Source organism: Andrographis paniculata, unplaced genomic scaffold (genome assembly GCF_009805555.1).
Source record: "Andrographis paniculata isolate CXL003 unplaced genomic scaffold, ASM980555v1 Contig65END, whole genome shotgun sequence".
NCBI lineage: Eukaryota > Viridiplantae > Streptophyta > Magnoliopsida > Lamiales > Acanthaceae > Andrographis > Andrographis paniculata.
In genome coordinates, this window is record NW_026137601.1 from 4,047,575 (window position 1) to 4,070,931 (window position 23,357).

Here is a 23,357-nt window from a genome sequence, read left to right on the forward strand (position 1 = left end):
CCGCAGACCTCCCGACCTAGAGACCATCCGACCTGCGGACCTCTCGATCTGAGGATCTTCCGACCTATGGACTTTCCGTCCTGAGGATTTTCCGACCTACGGACTTCCCGACCTGAGGACCTTCCGACCTGCGAACCTCCCGACCTGAGGACCGTCCGACCTGCGGACCTTCCGACCCGCTATTTCCTTAGAAATATATCCATTTTACCTGAGTTTCCTACGGTGCCCCTCGGCCATTTCGATCAACTCGATTACTAGGCCCATTTTTCTTTTACCTTGACCTTTTTAACCTAATTTTAAATTTCATACGTAACAATTATATAATTAATTCTATTGATAAATTTAAAATAAATTTAATATATATAATTAAAAAATTAGAATATATATTTATATATTTTGACATTATATCGCAATAAAAAAATATATGCAATATGGATATAGAGAATAAATTAATACAAGTAAATAAAAACAATACATTTGTTTATTTATAATTAACCTAAATTAATTTTATAAAAGATGTGAATTTTTAAATGTACTTACACTTTAATCGCTTTTATAATTCATAATTTATAAATTTTTATTTTAATTAAACTATTTAGTCATCTTAATATTAATCTATGATTTTTTTATTAAATTATAATTATTTTTACTAATACACATCTTAATTACTTATTAATTACGCAAAATTTAAAACTTTGTGCTTAAGCTAAAATAAACATTAAGTGGGACGAATGAAATAATTATGTGTATTACCCCAATAATAAATTTATATTTATATTTGGTCTTATTCATAAATTAGATTATTTATATTTGAGTATACGAAGTTCGTTTTGTATTACATCTATATAGACTCTTTTATTTTGATGATCAATAAGACAATTTTATTATTTTCTCCCACAATTTCTAATATGATATCATGACCTATTTTTCTAATGTTGTATATATAGCCTACCAATCCGCGTTTCTCCAGGTATATTTAACCTAGGATGTACTCGGATGTCTTACAATTATGACCATGGTTTCTAGTCTTTTTTTGTTTTTGATTTTAATTGTGTTTTGAATCCTGATTTTGTCTACATTTGAAGTCATGTTTGCGCGTTTGTCTTCAATTCTGCGATTCGTCTGTTGCGTTCTCCAGATCCATGTTTTTTATTGCAATGAGAGTCCTGTTATTTCCGACTTTTTGGATAGTACTTCCGTCATTTTCGGCTCCAGTAGAGAGTCCGACTCCGGTAGAGAGTCATGTCGTTTTCGGCCAATAAAGAGTCATATTATTTTCGAGTTCGTTATGAGTTATGTTATTTTTTACTCTAATTCAGTTGACAATATTGTTTCTAATTTTGACACGGTAGAGCGGCGGCGACAACGTCAGACAAGCAACTGTTATTTTTATTTGCGTCTTTTGCACATGTATTCAACTTTTTTATCAAATTCAAGTTAGTTTCTGTTATACCACTTGAGTTTGAGAGGATGTTGAGATATTTTAGATATTTAGTTTTAAATTTAATAGATTTAGTTATGTAGGTTGTTTATATTTGAATTTATCGAATCTATTTTATGATGGCTATATGTAAGAACATCCGCAACGGAGATATTCGCTTTTGGGTATCTCCACTACTTTTTCTTATCCACGTCACTTTCTCTCTTTACCACGTCAGCAGAAATACTTTGTTCTATTTTATATTCACAACAAAGATACTCATCCTAATTTTTTAATAAATTTTTATTTTCATATTATATATATATTATTTTTAAATTATAGTTTTAATTTGTAGTATTAATTATTTATTTTAATTATTATGTTATATTATATTATTTTTTGTCAATATTTTGATTTATTAAAAAATTATGGGAAAAAATTATATTATTTATTATATAATTTAATTTAATTTTAAATTTTATTTAATAAATTAAATTAAATTTATTAATATTGATTTGTTAATAGAATTATATAATATTTGTATTTATATATTTTGAAATTTAAATTAATAAAACATATTCAATATTGGTATCATTTTGTAGCATACAAAATATCATAAATTATAAAAATATTACAAAATTTAAATATAACAATAAATTCAATATAAATTACAAAAACAAAAATAATATATATCGTATATATATATATATATATACATAAAAGCCGACGCATGACAATTAATCAAAATCTTCCAGAGATGCTGGGAAGCGACAGTCTTTATTTTATTTTTATTTTTCTAAATTGCTGATGTGGCGCATTTCTAAGAGGAGATGCGCCCATTGTGCCCCTATTTTGATTATAAATAACAGTACAATTTTTAAATTTTTATAATTTATTTCTCACAGTAATAATAATAATAATAATAATCACATGTTCGGATGGTTGACTTTTACTTATTATTGCGTGAGTTTGTGTTTTGATGGAATAATAATCATAATATAGTATTCTCGTGTTTGGCATGCCCAAATATTACACGATCCGCTCCAGCTGGCGAATCACTATCAGTATTTATTTCTTTGTTATCCATCTTATCATTCCACGTGATTTATGTTTCTTAATTTTTTTTATTTATAAATCATTTTTTTTATTTTAAATAATAATTTATAGAGTACAATTATTTATATACAATTTGGTGTGTTTCTTTGACTTTTTTTTTTATTTAAATTTTACTATTTTAATTATACGTTTTATGAAAAAATACTTACCTTTTATAAAATAACACAACAAATATTATTTAAATATATAATTTAAATCAACTTTTTTAATATTTATTGTTTGAATTTTATATTTTTTTTAAAAAAAAATATTTTTTTTTGTCCCATTGAAAGGGTGATATTTATTTTTTGCATATACATTTTGTAATATTAGTATTATATTGGATTCCAGTAAAAAAGATAAAAATATCCCTATTAATATTATATAATATAAAAATAACGACATTTGTGTAATATATTGTAAGTTGAAAATATATTTATTATGTTATGTAGGTATTATAATTATTAAATTAGATAATAATAACCTTGTTTGGAAATGGACGAAAATGAAAAATGATAACCTTTTTTCAATGAGATAGAAAAAATATATTTCTTCCATTTTGCCACATGTAATTCTTTTTCATTTTTAATTCGTCTCACATAAAATATTATATAAAATTTTATTTACTACAAAATAATACTCATTTATATATATACTCCATTTTATTGATTTTACTAAACTATAGTGTTTAAAATACTTTCCTTCGTCCACAAATAAATTTTTTATTTAACTTTTGTACGTTAATTAAATTAAATTAGTATTTTATAGATATATAGTATAATAAAGTAATATAAAATCTATTTTATTTGAAAAGTAATGTGAAAAATAAAAAGTAAAAGTATTTTAATATTTAGTTGATAGTTACTTTTTAAAAAAAAAATGAAATGAGAATTTTTTATTTGGACGTACTAAAATGAAAAATAAAGAATTTACTAGTGGACGGAATAAATGTCTATTTTAAATTTATTTTAATTATATATATTATTTTTTATTTTATAAATAATAACAACACTACTTATATAAACAATAATAAAATAATATTTGTTATCATAAAAAAATAATAAAATAATATTACATTGCCTAAAATACCATATTTTTAACCAAATGAATCATTTTATTCAGGACGAAAGCAGTATTTGTTTGTTTAATATTTTAATTTGAAATTTTTTTTATATAAAATAAAAAAATTATATCGATAATATAAAAAATAATAATATTGAATGATAACTTTTCGTGAGAAAGTGAAATATTATATATATATATATGGAACAAAGCCTCATCTTTTTATAATAAAATATATCATATCAAATATTATTTAAATACAAATTTAAATAAAATCTTCATAATCCAAACTCAAATAAACACTAGTATGTTCTTTTTGCAAAAACAAATAGATCCGTTTTTCCAAAAAATAATATTCTATATTACATATATTTAATATATTTATATTGACTACATAATTCTCTATACATTCGTATAAAAAAGAAAAAAAAAATTAAACAATTTTAAAAAATAAACACACTCTAATAATTTATTCTATTTATTTTATTATTTAGTTAGAATAGAAGTTTGAATGTGATATTTTATTAATGAAAAAATGATACTTCCTTCCTACACTAAAAATATTTATATTTATCATTTTCTTATGTTCAAACAAAAATTTTATATATATATATTTTTTAATTTGACCATGTAAGACAATATATATAACTTTAAATTTATATTTATTTACATCACTACTCTTTTATCAAATGAAAATACAAAATAAATAAATAAATCTTTACACATAGAAAGTACCACCAATTATTATTTAAATACTATTTTCCTTTTTGCACGTGCAAATACTTTTTATTTTGGTCTATCTCATATACTTTACAATATTTTTAAAATAAAAAATAATTAACTATATTTATTTCATCACGTCACTTAAATAAAAAATAAATATACATTTTTTTTTCTTATAACATCGCATAACTTTTAATTTATTCTATTTAATACTAATCCATTAAAATTCATGTGTCTGAAATAAAATATTTCACTATAAGTGGAATTGAGAGAGTATTGTTTATTAAAAATTATTTTTATAAAAAATAAATATAAACAATTCACTTAACAATTAACAATTATTTTTATTTTTACTATTCAACAATTCATATTATTTTTAATCCTATAAGAATGATAGTACTATATATTTTACAAATGATCATATCTAAATTTTTATTCAAATAAAAAATAATAAAAATATTTTATATAATTTATTTTGTTACTAATTTTGTTTTTATTCTTTTTGTCTTTTCACTAAATTTTTTTTATTACTATTTTTGTTAAAGTTAAAATACTAATATTTAACTATTATCCTCTATTAAATATTATTTACAATAAATATTACTACTATTATTATACATAATTTACATTCTCTTTTCATATTTTTTAAAATTTCATAATTATCTTTAACTAGTTTATATTTTTAAATTTTTGTGTCAACCCAAAATAGGTTGAACCGGATGCTAAATTGGATAATTATACTTCCTTCGTCCTAAACAACATGCAACATTTATTTTTGGCACGAGTTTTTAGGTGGGTAGTATTAAGTAAGATAATTTAGAAATTAGGTGATGTGATAAAGAGAAATATATACTCCCTATGTCCACAAAATAAGTATACATTTACTTTTGGCGCTGAGATTAAGGAAGAATAGTATTTTAATTATAGTAGGTAGATAAAAGTAGTGAAATGACATTTTTGCCCTTACTTTTTTGGTATAAAAGTAATGATGCGATGTAAAGTAGGGGTATTTGTGGAAAAAATAGGGTATTTAATGAAATAGTTACTCTGTAATTGGACGTCCCAAAATAAAAACGTGTATACCTCGGAGGGAGTATTTTATTTTTTTTATTTGGATGATGTGAGGGGATAAAGTGTGATGTAGAAATTAAATATAATTAATTATTTTCTATTTTAAAAATATTGCAGGATGTTTGGAACGTATCAAAAAGAAAATATTGCAAAGTATTTAGGAGGATGGAGTATTAAATGTTTTAAATATAATACTTTAACCTATACCATTAAATTATATAATTAATATAATTAAATAATAATTATATTTTAAATATAATTAATATGATTAAAGAATATGTATAAGTTGCCAGATGGACGGATAACGACTTGAAAACCGAAACAGGCCTTCAGTTGAATATGAAATACAATAATAATAATTATTATTATTATTACTCCCCATTTTTCATAACTAAATATTCATTTATTTTTTTATGCAATTTTAAAAATATTAATATTATATTTAAATATAGTAAAAATAAAATAGAAATGACTAAAATAATCTTATTAGTATATATAATATAAATATAATGATATTTGTGTAATATATTGTAAGTTGTAAGGGTATTTGTAATATTAGTAGACAGTACAGTTACTAAAAAAAAATGAAATATATACTTTGTTATGAGACGAACTAAAATGAAAAAAATAGATACTTTGTTATGGGACGAAGAGAACATTATTATTATTATTATTATTATTATTATTATTATTATTATTATTACAGGTTGGCATTGGCAGGACAAATAATAATAATAATAATAATAATTATTATTATTATTATTATTATAGAGATCAATCATGTTATCTCTTTCATTGGACATTATAAAAAATAATAATAATAATAATAATAATAATAATAATAATATATTATTATTATTATTATTATTATTTTTATTATATATTATCATGTGAACATAAAATCGCATGTAAAGTGTGGGTTTTAGATAGGGAAGCTTCTTATTCAACCTACCGAATATTTGGATATGTTTACATAAGATTAATTTTATTTATTAATTAATTTATTTATTTATTTAGTTTGAATTGTGGTTTGCTTGACAAATAATTGCCTCTGTTTACCTAATCATGCTAAAATACTATTCAAACCAAACCAAATATTATTGAAATTGAAATACTCAAATTAAAATATTTTTGCAAAAATAAAATGTAAAAATTTTATAATAATAATAATAATTATAATAAAAATTACAACTAATAACTAAACTCTAAACAAAACATTTAGGCAATGTTTGTTAGTAGTTTTTTTTACCGTGTTTTTACCATTTATGAATTTTTTTTCACATTAAATCAAGCTTTTATTTTATTTTAATATTTTATATTATACTTAAAAATTGAATTTATATTTAAAATATTATTTATTATCAAATTAAACAACTATTTAAAATCTAAATTCTGAAATCTCAAATTGTTACCAATTATTAATTATATTTACATTTTAACGTGAAATAAGACGTTAAATTAACAAAAGAAATCATAAATTAAAATGATCAAAGTTTAAAATAGTAATATCGATTTATTTTAAAACAATAGATATAAAAAAAAAAATATAGGGTGGTTCTCTTGTATAAAATTGTCTCGAGACAAAATAAATATTTTATACTCCCCCTGTTTCACATAAAATGTTCACATTTTTCATTTTCGTCCGTCACACATAATTGATCATTTTTTTGGAAATATAATTATACACTTTAATCATATTTTAAATTTCATAATTTATAATTTTTTTTAATCTTGATTAAATTATTTAGTTATCTTAATTTTAATTTATAATTATTTTTATTAATATATTTCTTAATTACCTACTAATTATATTTTTATCTAAAATCTCGTATCTATAGTAATATATGTTAAAACAAAATACAATAGTACACATAGCCATATCTTGCACTTAAAATACATTTTATTCTTCCGGCTCTAAGGGTTTCGTTTACCTTTTGCGTTGTTGTATTTAAAATGAAAAATATTTTTATATTTGTATAATTTTTTGCACAAATGTCATTATAATAATATTACAAGACACCAATAAAAGTATTTTTATCATTTTTTTTTCTTTTTACTATATTTTTATATAATTATTAATATTCAAATATCAATATGCAAAAATAAATAAAATTCTTAGAACCGGACGAAAATAGTATAAAAAATATAAAACGACAAATCACACCCAAAAGCAAATGATTATTGGATCAATAATTTGGGGTCACGTCAATACTGATGGGTATTGTTTGTTATTCGATATTTGTTTAATATGACTTTATCTTGTCCGATATAATTTACAAATTATTAGATTCAATAAAAAAAATATATTTAAAGTGGACTAAAAAAATATCAAATTTTTATATAAAAATGTTAATATGTAGTTGTAACTTGTAAGCCTTTCCTTAGTTTGCTTCGATTGAATAGCAACCAAATTTATTTGACATTGTTGAATTATCGTTGTGAGCAACACCTTATTTACCTGTATTTTTTAATATTTTATACTCTCTCCGTCCAATTTCTATTGTTTTAAAATATATATGTGCACGATTTTTTTAGGTGATTATTTTGTTATGAATTGACAAATTTGTTCTTAATTGTATGGTAGAAATTAAAAGTAATAAACGAATGAAGGATAAAAATATAAATTTGTATTTAAAAAAAAATAGGACAATAATTATTGGACAATCCAAATAGATAATTAGGACATTAGTTTGTAGATAGAGAGAATATTATTTTAAAAATTCGCCACATGGTGAACCAACAATTTTCCTTTTTTTTTTATTTTTTATTTTTATTTTTGGAGTGTGGGTCCCACCACTTACATAATAATTATAAAAAGGGATGATAGGGGAGTCCGGAGGGGAGGTGGGAATAGTGGCGACCCTTTTCCTGATTTTTTCTATTTTATTTTATTTTTTATTTTTTTACGTCAATCATTAAAATAATAATAAAATTTTTATTTTTTATTTACATTTCTTTTAAATTATAATATTATACTACTGTAATAATTACTAAATATTTTTATGATTTGTATTTTAAAATATAAAAAATATTTTTTTTTTTTTAAGAGAGATAACAATAAATAGATTTTGAATGAGTCCTGTAGTGTTGGATGTCATATATTATGTAGTTAATAAAATTGATTTATATTTGTTAAATATATTTTGATTTAATAAATTTTACCAAAATAAAAAAAAATGTCAATTAAAGTGAGATATAAAACAATAAAAATGAGTCAATTAAAATGAGACGGAAGGAGTATAATATAAATAAAAATTAGTATGATGTTTAAATAAAAAAATAAAATTGAATGCGATATATTAAATAAAAAAATGAGGAGGCGGCTAGGGTTCATGCTGATTCTGAAATTAGCAAACTAATTTGAAATAATTAGAAAATCATCACAAAGCATAAAGTCGATTACCAATGTAACACATTAACTTGAGATAATTAACAAATTATTACAAATTAAATATCATATGTTAGTTGTGCTATGTGCAATTATATAATATGTTATGTTATACTCCCTCCCTCCATACCAAAAACTATTGTTCAATTTCATTTTTTAAACACAAATTTTACATTTTTACCCTTCATTCATTTATTACTTTTCACCTGTACCATACAATTAAGGGCAAATTTGTCAATTCATAACAAAAAGACAATCACCTAAAAAACGGTGCAAATATACTTTAGGACGATAGAAATTGAACGGAATGAGTATATTGTATTAGCATTTATTGTGATCGATAAAAAGATGATGAGATAAATAAAAAGTAATAATGACAAATCGATTAAATAAATGATAAAAAGTGATGAAATAAATAGAAACAAAACAATAAATAAATAATTATTATTTGCTAAGTAAATATAATAAAATTATAAATGAATAAAATTATCTATTATAAAATAAATTATTCATAAATTTAATAGAAAATTATAAAAAATAATAATATAAATTTGATATATTATTTAACAGCCGTGTATAACACGGGGTCCCTGCTATTTATTAAATATGTCATCACAATGTATTTATTTTTCTAATATAGTAAATACAATTCTTATATAATAATAGAAGTCCATTTCATTCCATTTAAAATTAATACTACCTCCGTCCGGCTCTAAGGATTTTATTTATTTTTTACGTATTGATATTTAAATATTAATTATTATATCATAATATAGTACAAATTAAGAAAAAAAATTACAAAAATACTTTCATTAGTGTTTTATAATACTAATAGAATGACATTATACAAAAAATTATACAAATATAATAATATTTTTAATGTTAAGTACAATGACGCAAAAAATAATTGTTATCCCCTTAGAGGCGGACGGAGGGAGTAACATATTATTTTGGATGTGTTTGTTTTGTGTTTTGATATTCTTATTTATTTTTTTATGTAAGAAATGAAAACTTGTGGAAATAATAAAAAAATAAAGAATATGTATAATATATATTTTTTTTAAAAAATAATGTGTTTAAAATTTTGTTAAAAGAACAGAGCTTTTGTTTTACAATTTCTTAATTGTGCATTTAAAAGAATTTTAATCAATATATTATATGTCAATAATGATCTCACTAATAAAAAGAAATAAAAAATCAAATGTCTAAATTATACTTCTGTCTCATATTTTATAAAAAAAATTATATTTTAGTCGTAATTTTTTACTATTAATTAAATTAATTTATTATTTTAATTTTAATCTATAATTATTTGTAATTATTTTTATTAATATATTTTTTAATTATATTATTCTTATAATTTCGTACCCACTGTAGAAGACTGATTAGAATGTGTATAAAAAATAAAGATACAGTATATGATCTCAGTTTACATTGTACACGTATGAACGGAAAGCATGCATTGAATATACAATTGATAGAGTGTCTTGGATGAATATAAGTTATACTCTCCCTCCGTCCATTAAAATTAATTCATTTGGCTCGACACGGGAATTAAAAAAAAAAATATTTTATTGAAAAAGTGATAAGCAGCTGAAAGTATTTTTAAAAATTTAGTTAAAAGAAAAGTAAATGAAGCACGAGAATGTAATAAAAATAAATAAGTGTTGAACGGAGGAAAAATTAATCCATTTGTCTCGACACAGGAATTTAAAAAAAATGAATATTTTATTGAAAAAGTGATAAGCAGCTGCAAGTATTTTTAAAAATTTAGTTAAAAGAAAAGTAAATGAAGCGCGAGAATGTAATAAAAACAAATAAGTGTTGAATGGAGGATAATAATTAAATGTTGATTTGTTGACTTTGCCAAAATTAGTAATGAGATAAATTTAATGGACGGACTGAAAAAAGAAAAGTGAAAATAAATTTGACGGAAGGAGAGAGTAATATATTGAGTTCAGTTGTAATATGTGTTGTATAAATTATTAAAAAAATATTATTATTATGTCAATTTATATATTATATTTGTATATATTTTAATATATATATATTGTATTGTTTATTTATACTTCATATTTATTAATAACTTTATTTGTTATAAATATAATATCAAATAAATTTATTCAACTATATAGCACCAATTGTTAGTATATCATCTTAAATAAAATTTGAGTATTGAATATTATGATAATACTGTTAAAATAATCATTGAAAATTTAATAAAAATAAGATATTTTGGTTTTTTTGTTTTTTTAATTGCAATATCGTACTTTGTATAAAAAGATATCTATTTTCGATATAGAAAGTATTTTATGTTTATAAAAAACTTAAATTTAAATACAGAAATAAAGATGTATTTGTTAAGTTAGTTTTATATATTTTTATATTACATATGAGAAACTTATCAATAATATAAAAAAAATATAAAAAAAATGGAATTATTGACTTTTTGTTTTATTTGATGTATGCATATATATATACACACTAGTGGTCACCCTGTCCTATGCACATGAATTTGTAAAAATATTATTATTGTATAATAAAAAAAATATAAATTTAATTTGTAGGATCTACATTCATAAATTTTTTTAAAAAAACTTAAAAAAAAAAAAATGCAACCATTGTCATCGATTAGAAAGATGAAAGTCATTTTAATTCGTGAAACTTACATTTATAAAAAAAAAAAATTAATAGGCCAACACGGAAACACAAAATCAAGCCTCTATATATATATATATTAGATATTCAATAGTATTTTCTTGCAAGTAATAACTAATAAATTAACTACTCCACATTTCATTGAATTACTAACATCGGCAACTTTAAAGTTTGTTTAGTTGTGCATTTGAGAGACTTAAGTTTTACATAATAAAATAAATTTGAATAATTATTTAATATTTTAGCGGTCACAAGATAGTTTATATTTTTCATAAGAGACACGATATTTAAGGTAATGATGTTTAATTCATTAATAATAATAAATATTATTTTATTATTTTTTTGTAATTAATAGTATTAATAGTTGTAAAATAAATTTAATATATATGATTAAAAAAATTAAAATATGTATTTAAATATTTAAAATTTATATCGTTATAAAAATATATACAATAAAATTTTTTATAATACAAGTAAATAAAAAAATACTTTTATTTTTTTAAAGAGAGAACTAGAAATAAAAAAGTTTTGAATGAGTCCTACATAATGTATGATGTTATATGTTATGAAACTAATTAAGTTGATATATATTTGTTAAGTATGTTTTTATTAATAAATTTTATCCAAAATAAAAAAGTATCAATTGTTATGAGAAAGACGAAAATGGAATTGGTGTCTATTGTGGTAGGAGATATGAAGTATAATATAAATATTTATTAATATAACATTTTGACTTTTAAATTAATTTTTAATACTCCTTCCATCTAATAAATTTAGAATATTTGATCCTGGCACGGAGAATAAGAAAATAAATATATTATTAGAAAAGTGATAAAAAGTAAAAAGAAAATAGTTTGAGAGTATTTTTAAAAATTTTAGTTAAAAATTAAAGAAAATAAGAAAATAGAAAGTAATAAAGATAATGACATTTACTGTACATAAATGTTGAAATGAAGAATAATAGTTAAATGTTAGATTTGTTAACTTTACCAAAATTAGTAATTGGATCAATTCAGTGGAAATACTATAAAAAAAAAATTGAGAGTAAATTTGATAGATGTAAAGAGTATAATATAAAATATAAAGAATAAGTTTTTGATTTAATATTTTGATGCGAAAATTAGTGAATAATAAGATTTGAATTTGAATTTTTTTTTTCCAATATTACCCATAGATATATCTTTTGTATTATTTATTTTAGTTAACCCCAAGCCCACTAGTATATATATTTTTGTACTCCTATTTTCATAATAATATAATTTCATAATTTTCTTACAAATTCTAACATGGTATCACTAGCCGCCGCCGCTGCTATCCGCTGCGCTCTGGTCGACACCGCAGCCACCGTTAGGACCCCCTCGTCGCTGTCGACCTGCCCTCCAAAAATTGCTGCCGCCCTCACGCTCCACCGACGTGAATCGTTGCGGAAAGGCTTTTCTACTGCCGCCCTTTTGACCGTGCGTGTCGGCGCGTCTGGCCACCTCCGGCCACCAACTCCTCTTTTGATTCCCTTCGTCGTGGTGTTGTTGGTTTTTTCATTGGAATTGATTTGATTTTGCGACTGTTACCGGTTGGATTATTCGATCTAGTTTCTTGATTTGGATCTTGATCTCGTGATTCACATGTTTTTTTGTTATGGAGCGTATAGACATTCATTCTCCTATTACTGCTATCTTGTCTGGCAATAATTATGATCTCCGAATGCAGTCTATGAAAATTTTCTGATTGGTAGGAAGTTATGGCAAATTGTCACTGGTGATATCAGACGACCTCTTGTGAATGTTGATCCAACCTCTCGGGAGCATGCAAATTATGTCACCAAATCGAAAGATTGAGATAGTAAGAATCATCAGATTCTTACTTGGTTGCGTAAAGTACCTGCGTTTCAGGTACAATTGACTTCTTTTAATACATAAAATGAGGCTTGGGATTTTGCTTGGTGCTCGTTTTCAGATTACATGTCTTGCTCATTATTATTATCAACTTTGGACCACGCTGAGCTCCACTCGACAGTAACCTGGCCAGTCTGTTAATGAGTTTTTTGCTCAGGTTCAGTGTATTCACTATCATCTTCGGCACGCACGGATTAGTCAGGACCATCTTGATCTTATCCAGATCCTGATGGCCCTTCGACTTGAATATAAGGTTGTTCGTGCATCACTCCTACATCGACATCCATTGTCTACCCTTGATGCTGCTATTGAGGAGATTATTTTTTAGGAGACCCAATTCCAGTTGGCTAAGACACCGAGTTCTGATTCTGCTCTAGCTTTGTCTTGCCAGTCCCGATCTGCTAGTACCAGATGTCGAGTTTGCAAGTCTTCTAATCACACTTGGGCCACTTATCCGAAGACTGAGTGCCACTTCTGTCATTTTCATGGCCATATTGCTCTAGCTTGTCCCACCAGATTTCAGTGTTCAGGTAGTTCTGCTCCCAAACATTTCGGTAGCTCTCTCCCAGACATTCATGTGGTTTAGCTTCCAAACCTCGGGAGCCTAGTGGTGTCTTCTTTGACTGTTTCTTCTTCAGTTACAACTGCTACTATAAATGAGACTCAACATTCGTCTTACACTCTTCACGACATAGAAACCATCCTAAAAAAGGTTATCCAATTCAATTATGCTCTAACTACCACTCAAGGTACATCTACTTGGTATTTTGATTCTAGTTGTTGTCACCACATGACCTCTAACCCTCATAACTTGTCCTCTATGTCTCTTTTCTCTTATTTACCATCTATACATACTTCCAATGATACTACCATGCATATTACCCATACAGGTCTTGTGTCCTCCCCTTTCTTATATCTTCTTGATACATATTACATCCTTGACTTAGCTTTAAATCTTATTTATGTTGGTCAATTAGTTGAACAAGGTCTTGCTGTTACATTCTCTTCTTGTGGTGTGCAGGTTCAGGATTCTCATACGGGTCAGCTTCTCAGGACGGGCATCAAGACATGTCGATTATTTGAGCTTGAATCTCTTTACCTCCTCCACATATCCCAACTCTGTAGCTCTCACCTCTTATTCCTCTCGTCTTCATTGGCATCTTCATCTAGGTCATGCATTTTCCAATAAAATCCAATTACTTCATACTAAAGTCTTTTAGGTCTAGGTCGTTTTGAGTCTTTCAATTGTGTCGATTATAAGTTTGGAAAACAACATTGATAACTCTTGATTTTGGCATTATAGCCTATATTTATTTAATTAATTAATTATTTATGTCGAGTTTTGGTATATTTATGTTCATTTATTCCAATAATTATATTTATTGTATATTATTTGTAAAATATTAAATTATTAGTTTTTAGGTGTAATTTATAATTATTTTAATGTATAAATTAAATTAATTTATGTGTTTCTTAAATTATATTTTTAGGAATTATTTACGTGCTATTTAAGTATTTAATTTTTGTTAAGTTAATACTTCCTTCGTCTCACCTAGCGTGTCCGGGTTATTGTAGATACGAGAATTTATGATAAGTATAATTAATAAATAATTAAGAATATATTAGTTAAATCAATTATCCTATAATAAAATATATAATATATATAGATTAAGATTAAGATTACTAATTAGTCTAATTAAAATTTAAAAAATTATAAATTAGGAAAATTAAAATGAGATTAAGATATGCAATCATTTTTCAAGAAAGAAAAGTGACATAGAATGTTAGATAGACAGAAACAGAAATGTGGACACCATAGGTGGGACGGAAGGAGTATTATTTAGTAAGCATGTTTATTCAAATAAATAATTTTAAGGTGTTTATTATTTATGCAAGTGAATTAATGCTTAAAACTGGTATGAGAGTCCAAATTTGGCTTCAAAACGCAAAAAATAGCTTCATGAGCGAAAATGAGCTGTAGGCTCAAAAGTCAACAGTCAACACAAAAGTCAATGTCAATAGGTCAAAGTGAACGGGGCTGTGCCGAAAGCGAGCGGAGGCTGTGTGGAATCCGTTAGCAACGGCTGCATTTATGAGTGCGGAAATTTGAGTGGAGCAGAAATTCATACATGAAACTGAGTGCAACAACGGCTACATTTATGAGCGCGGAAATTGGAGTGAAGAAGAATTCTATGTATGTCAATCAGCAGTGGCGGCTCCATTTATTTTCTCCTGTCAGCGACGCATTTTTTGCGCCAGCCTGCATTAAATTTGTTCAGATTCTTCCAACCGTTGCATTTACTATGAACACTATCTCAATTCCTCTATTAAATTTCTGCATTATTACCTTAGCCAATTTTTGACTATTTTATGTAATTTTTATTTAGAAGATAGATAGTTTTTAATAAGTTATAAGTAGTTATTAGTGATTTATGAGTAGTTGTAACCGCCAAGCTTTTAAAAGCTCTATTCCCCTATAAATATCTCTTCTCATTGTATATTATATTCAAAATACCATACACCCAACCTATCATTCCATACACTTTATTTTCTCCATTTATTTTCTTCCATAGTTTTTATCTAATTTAACAAAATGAGATTTTCAGTTTTGATTCATGAGCAAGCTCTCCTCCATTTCTTTTAATTCATGCATTTTAGTTTAGCTAATAAATTTCTATCATGCTTCTTCACATCACCTTCACCCAAAAATTTCATGTTCGCACTTAAATTATTCAAGCTAGACTTTCGACAAGGTTATGGAAGGGCGGCAGAAGGGTTAACTATCCATGCCTATGATCGTGTCGTATTCATTAACAGAGATTAGGTGGTTCGTAGCAACTAAGTAAGCGGGAACTTTATCGACCTGCTTAGTCGTGAGCTAAATTTAACCCCGATTAAAGAGAAGTATTAGAGGGGTAGAACCACTAGCGAAACAGTTGGAAGAATAATTCATTGGACATATGTGCTTGCCTATCGGGTCACAGAAATTCCCGGTGATAGCGGCTTTTCTACAAAATAATATAGCGGTTTTTCTACAAAATAATATTTTTCGCCGGGTGTCGCTGAAGTCTCGTTGTAAATCCCTTAAGGTCAAGTATCAATTGGATCAAGGATAGGGCTTAAGCGAGCAAATGTAATCACACATGTTCCTCCGAGCTGCCCCACAATTATATATATATATTTTTTGGTATCACACCATTGTATCCCGCTCATATCATCAATGGAAATATAACCATTGAGGAACGCACAAGTAACACACAAAGGACTCGTTCCATCCACTCGATAAATATATATATTTTATCATTTTCTAGTTAGATTTAAATTCTTCTATTTATATTTTCAGCCCCTTTGATTGCATTAACTCATTGCATTTTTTCTAATTAATTATAGGATATTCGCATATTCCCTGAGTTTAACCCGGACATTCACCGGTTACAAAAATTTTTATTTTTGATGAATTTTTTGGAGTTACTATATGAACACACACGGCACTTATTTTATTTTATACACATATATCATTTTTTGTATTTTAAAGATATTTTAATAATCTCTCGAAACCAATCGATCAAGTCTACTCCTATTTTTTCAAAGAGTTCATCCTTTTTGCAGTTTCTATCAAGTCAGGAAACCTTGGTACAACGTTCCTGTCATTATACGTCTCAACAAAATGGGCAGTTAGAATGCAAATATCATCACATTCTCGATACAGTTCGTGCCATCCTTATTTCTACTAAGTGTCTTGGTCGTTTTTGGGGGGAAGCAGCCTTGACTGATGTTACATCATTAATCAGTTACCCTCGCCAGTCCTCCATAATATCAGTCCATTCGAGCGTTTATTTGGTCAGTCCCCTGATTATAGTGTGTTCCATCCATTTGGTTGTGTGTATTTTGTCCTCCTTCTTCCTCATGAGCGGACAAAGCTTCAACCTCGAGCTCATTTATGTTTTTTTGGATTATGGAGTCTAACACAAGGGCTATAGATGTTGGGATCCTATCTCTAATCGGTTGCATATATCCCGTCATTTCACATTTTGGGACGACAATTTTTTCTCAACCTTATCCAGATTAGCACACTGTTTCACTTATCTTCTCATTATTTTTATCTTCTCTCTCTGATCTCTTCCCAGACATTTCTTCCTCATCTTCACCACAACTCATTGATCAAATTTGTCTTGTCACCGTCTCCTAGAGTTGATCCGTCCGCACCTCCTAAGCCGATGCCTTATCTTGCACCTTTTGTTGATTGTAGTCGCTCCATCCGTATAAGTAAACCTCACTCTCACCTTATTGATTACCATTGTTACTATGTCATTTATCTCACCATGAGCCTAGGTCATTTCGTGAGGCGAATGCTGATCTATTATGCCAACAATCTATGATTGAGGAATTGTAGGCTATGGAAAAAACTCGCACTTGGGATTTAGTGGATTTGCCCCTTGCAAGACCTCTATTGGGTGCAATTAGATTTTTGAAATAAAGACACAATCTTATGGTTTCATTGAGCACTACAAAGCTCGTCTGATGGCCAAACGTTATTCCGAGGAGTATGAGGTTGACTATGAGTAGACTTTTGCTCTCGTTACTCATCTCACTACTGTTTGTTATTTTCTTGCCATCATGATGTTCGTCGGTGGTCTCTTCTTTAGTTAGATGTCAAGAATGCACTCTTACATGACACTTTTTCTGAAGAAGTTTATATGACTCCTTATCCAGGTTTCTCATATTCTGGAAAGGTTTGTTGCTTACGCCGTGCTCTATATGGGTTGAAGCAGGCCTCTCGGGCTGGTATGCCACATTTAGCACTGTGCTCTTGGAGTTTGGTTTTAACACTTGCACTTATAATTCCGGTTTATGTCTTCGTTGTTCTTCATCAAAGATAGTTATTGTAATACCCCTGCAGTTGGGCCATTGCTTGGACAACTTCCGTGTGTGGACGAGCCGATATTAAGCCATCCAAAGTTGATTAGAGGTTAAATAGATTGAATAAATTACTCATGTCAACAATGTGCATATTCATTTTCGAAAATCCTACTGAAAGAACTCTAGAGTTAAGCGTGCTTGCCGTAGAGTAATTTAAGGATGGGCAACCCCCTAGGAAGTCTTCCAGGGTGCGCATGAGCGAGGACAAAAGCGCACTGGAAGGACTCGTGTTGGCCTGTGCGCCAGTCTACAATCCTGAGAAGCCGAGCTTTGCATGGCTTGCGGGTTGAGGTGTCACAGTTGGTATTAAAGCCGACCTGCGACAGCCCGTAGTCGTTGACTGGACTATTGATAGGGTTGATGGGCCTAACAGTTGAGGTATCCTTGAGGTGCAACGGGAACGTTATACTATTAAGTGGGGTAGGATATAATACCTCTAAAGTTGGGCCGTCGCCAGGGCAACTTCCGTGTGCGGATGAGTTGGCATTAGGCCATCCAAAAGTTTATTAGAGGTTAAATGGATTGAATAGATTACTCATGTCAATAATGTGCACATTTTTTTCAGATGCGCTACTAAAAGAACTCTAGAGTTAAGCGTATTTGCCCTAGAATAATTTAAGGATGGGTGACTTCTTGAAAAGTCTCCCAAGGTGTGCGTGAGTAAGGACAGAAGCGCACTGAAAAACCTATGGGACCAGTCTAAAATCCTGGCTTTGCGTGGCTTGCGAGTTGGGATGTCACAGTTATCCTCTTGTTTTATGTTAATGATATGATCATCACGGGAGATGATGCATCTGATATTTCTGATCTACAATCATATCTTAGTCAGAAATTTGAGATGAAGAGACTGGGTCCCCTTCATTACTTTTTGGGACTTGAAGTCTTTGATTCTCCTGATGGTTTCTTTCTGTCTCGGACTAAGTATGCCTCAGATCTTATTGCTGGAGCTGGTCTCACAGACTGTCAGGTAGCCTACACACCACTTGCCTATGACGTTCGACTTACCCCTCATGATGGCTCTCTTCTTGATGATCCTACCTTCTATCATCAACTTGTTGGGAGCTTGATCTATTTGACTATCACTGGACCAGATATCGCTCATTCAGTCCATATTGTGAGTCAGTTCATGGCTATTCCGATGACCTCTCACCACTCTGTCATCTTACATATTCTTCGTTATACGAAAGGTACTCTCCTCCATGGTTTACACTTTTTCTCTCACTCGTCTTTGACTCTCAGCGGTTACTCTGAAGCTGATTGGGCAGGTGATCCTACTGATCGTCGTTCGACCACTGGTTTCTGTTTCTTTCTGAGTGATTCTCTCATCTCTTAGCGTAACAAGAAGCAGAATTTGGTTTCTCGATCGAGTTTTGAGTTATAGTATCGTGCTCTTGCTGAGTCTACTTAAGAATTTCTATGGCTTTGTCGACTACTCACTGATCTTGGTGTTTCTCAACCATCTTCTACGGCTCTTTACTGCGTACTCAGAGTGCTATAAAGATGGCATACAGTGATACATTCCACGATCGCACAAAGCATATTGAGTTTAATTGTCACTTCATTCAACATGTCGTCGGTAGGACTGTCCATCTCGTTCTGGTCTCCTCCGCAAATCAGACTGTAGATGTCTTCACCAAGTCTCTTCTTCCCAGCCGATTCCGATTTCTCTTGGACAAACTCAAGTTGGTCTTTACTGTCCCATCTTGAGTTTGAGGGGTTGTTAGCTATAGATATATCTTCTGTATTATTTATTTTAGTTTAGCCCTAAGCCCACTAGTATATACTCCCTCCGTCCCAATACAATAGTCTTGTTTACTATTTTTGTTCGTCCCAAAATAATAGTCTCATTTCCATAAATAATCATATCACTATAAAACTACCCTTACTCTTTCATTATTATTACACAATTGCTACCACTTTTTACACTAATACACACATAAGGGCAAAAAAATCTTTTACCCATACTTTTTACCCACTACCAATATAATATCAATATTCTTTAAATCCCGAGCCAAACACAACCTAGACTATAGTTCTGGGACGGAGGGAGTATATTTTTGTACTCTTATTTTCAAAATAATACAATTTATAATTTTTTCACAAATTCTAATACTCACTAATAAAAAAAAGTCAAAGGTTGCATTCTTTTATGATGTGTTTATTTGTCGAGTTTTGTTTAAATTTTACTACTTATTTTTTTTTTCAAGGGAATTAAATTAAATATTTATTTTTTATTTATAATAATTATATTAGAATTTAATTTTACATTCAAAATATCATATTAATATATATTTATATCACATCAAATAATTATTTCAATTCAAAAGTTTACTATTTAAAATTTAAACTCAAAACCAAACCTCACAAACAAACCCTTTTTGTATTTTGGTTGTTAGGTATTAAAATTTGTAAAATATTGTTAAAATATTTAATTTTATTATTTGTTAAATATTTTTTAGATAAAATAATAGTAATAATTAAATATATTTTTGGAAAAAATACTTTTAGAAGGAAATATTTTGAGGAGAACTTTATGTAAGATTTTATTTAGATTAAAATTTTCTATGGTTACAATTTATTTTTATTGTATTAATTGCATTTAAATTATTATATTTTTTCATGTAATTATTTGTATTAATTTACAATGGATACATAATTTTTATAAAGATTAGTTAAAAATACAATGGAGTATATATTACTTTAATATTTATTTCAATATTTCGCCAAATAAAAATAATTAAATATAATTCTAATATAAATATTACATAACCTAAATCATAATTATTAACTCTAATTCAATATTTTTTAATTTTTATGAAAAAAAAATAATAAAAAAAACTAACTTGAACCCATAACCTCAATATCACAAGTTCAACTCTTACACCGCCAAACCATCCATCATGTGTGTATTTATATTTTTAGATAATCTTTTTGTGTTGTATGAGTAATTATGAAATATTATATTTTCTCCGTTTCGTACTTTCTTCGTCTCACTCGATTATGCTACAGTTTTTTTAGCTGTCATATCCAAATATAACATTTTCAAACAAAAAATAAAATTAACAAATTTTAATAATAATTAAATCTTAATCAAGATTAATCTATTTAGTTTTTTTACTTCAAATTATTTAATAATTTATTTTTAATTATATTTAATTAGAACTGATAAAAATTTACATGATCTAAAAATTTAAAAACTCGATTCGGATATGATATAAAATTTGGACTTAGGCTGGACTGACCTGAAATTTTCAAAAAATAAAAATAATCTAAATTTTAATATTTTAAAAAATAATATTCTATTATTAATAAACTTTAACAGTGTATTTGGTTTGAAATTTGGATTTTAAATTTAGTTTTTAACAATAATAACAATAACTTGAATAGGATTTTTTTATGTAGTGAAAATATGTATTAATAGGATATTTTTAATGTAAAATTAATTTTTAATATAATACAATATAAAAATAAAAAATAAGAATTTAATATGGATATATTGAAAATGGAAAAATTGGTAAATAGACTCTAATGGTGTATTTGGTTAGGTTTTGGATTTGAAATAATAACTTTTTTAAATTTAAATAAGTTGTTTGATATAATAATAAAGCGAAAATTGTAAAAAATATCTCACATGTATATTTTATTGTCACTTTTTTTTTATATTTATCTCGCTGCTAAAATATATCCTACATGTAGAAATAGTGACCTTTGAAAACATGTAGGTTATATTTTACCAGCGAGATAAATATAGGACAAAAATGATAATGGGGTATATATGTGAAATATTTTTTGCAATTTTCTCTAATAATAAATATGTATTGAAATGATATTTTGAATGTAAAATTAATTTTAGTATAATATAAAAATAAAAAATAAAATTTTTATTTGATATTTTTAAAGAAAAATTCGGTGAATAATGTCTAATATTTTCAAGTCAAATAATTATTAAATGTTATATGAATATGTATTAATGTGATATTTTGATATGAAATAATTTTTAATATCAAAAAATAAAAGTTCCATTTGATATTTTTTTAAAAAAAAAAGTAATGTGAATAAACTCTAGTGGCATGTTTGGCTGTGAGTTTAAAGTTTGAATATTAAAAATTTTTAATTTGGATAATTATTTGACGTTATATAAATATGTATTGATTTGATATTTTTAATATGAAAAAGTTTTTAATATAATATAATAAATAAAATATAAGAGTTTTATTTGTTATTTTTAGCAAAAAAAAATTGGTGAATAATAAATTTTTTTATTTATTTATTTTTTTGATAAATCCAACCAAACATATTTTTTTTAATCTATATTTTAAGTAATTACACAATAGTTTTTTTATAAATAATTTAAATTATTTTTTTTTTAAAAAAAATAGTATTATTACCAATTATTACATAAATTATTTGTCCAAATCTAAAAATTATTTGTGCCAAAATTATTTAATATGTATTTCACTCATAAATATTATATATATTTAACTCTATTACAACTATGGCATCAATTCAATTAAAAATTATTAATTTTCTAATATATATTTTCTCAATAACCATTCTAAAAAAAATGACATAATCAGACGGAGAGAGAGTGGTCGAGTATGAAATAATAATTCTTTTCATCCTACTTATGAAGTAAAATAAATTGAGAATTATGTAATGAGATGAAAGGGAGTGCATATATATATATATATTTTATTTAAGTGATATGAAATAAAGTTTAATTAATTATTTTTTATTTTGAAAAAAAATATTGCTGAATATATAAGACAAATTAAAATAGAAAATATTGTAGAATATGTAGAATGGAAGAATTTTTTTTTTTTTTTTATATAATTTTACTAATTTTTATTATTGTATGTATATATTGTATGTTATATATTATATATTTAATTTTTTAATAATAATTTTAGAAAATGATGTACATTATAAACTTTTAGTGAAAACACTATAAGCAAACAAATCACTCGTGTGTGATGTCTTGTAATCCTACATATTTTTCAACTAAATGTATGATTTTAGATTTTTTGAATATTAAAAAATAATACGTCTTTCGTGCCTTTTGAAAATGGGCAATTTGGGGTTATGTAGTATATTAAAAAATAATAATATTTTATTATTAATGAAATTG

The 23,357-nt window shown here is 26.2% G+C and overlaps 1 protein-coding gene across 1 annotated transcript; it reads left to right on the plus strand.

Annotated features, from left to right (window-relative positions):
• Window positions 1–18,423: 18,423 nt before the first annotated feature.
• Window positions 18,424–19,562, plus strand: LOC127262393 (uncharacterized mitochondrial protein AtMg00810-like). Its single transcript, XM_051291049.1, has 2 exons — window positions 18,424–18,514; window positions 18,973–19,562. Exons 1-2 carry the CDS (start codon window positions 18,424–18,426, stop codon window positions 19,560–19,562), a joined length of 681 nt encoding a protein of 226 aa, XP_051147006.1.
• Window positions 19,563–23,357: the final 3,795 nt, after the last annotated feature.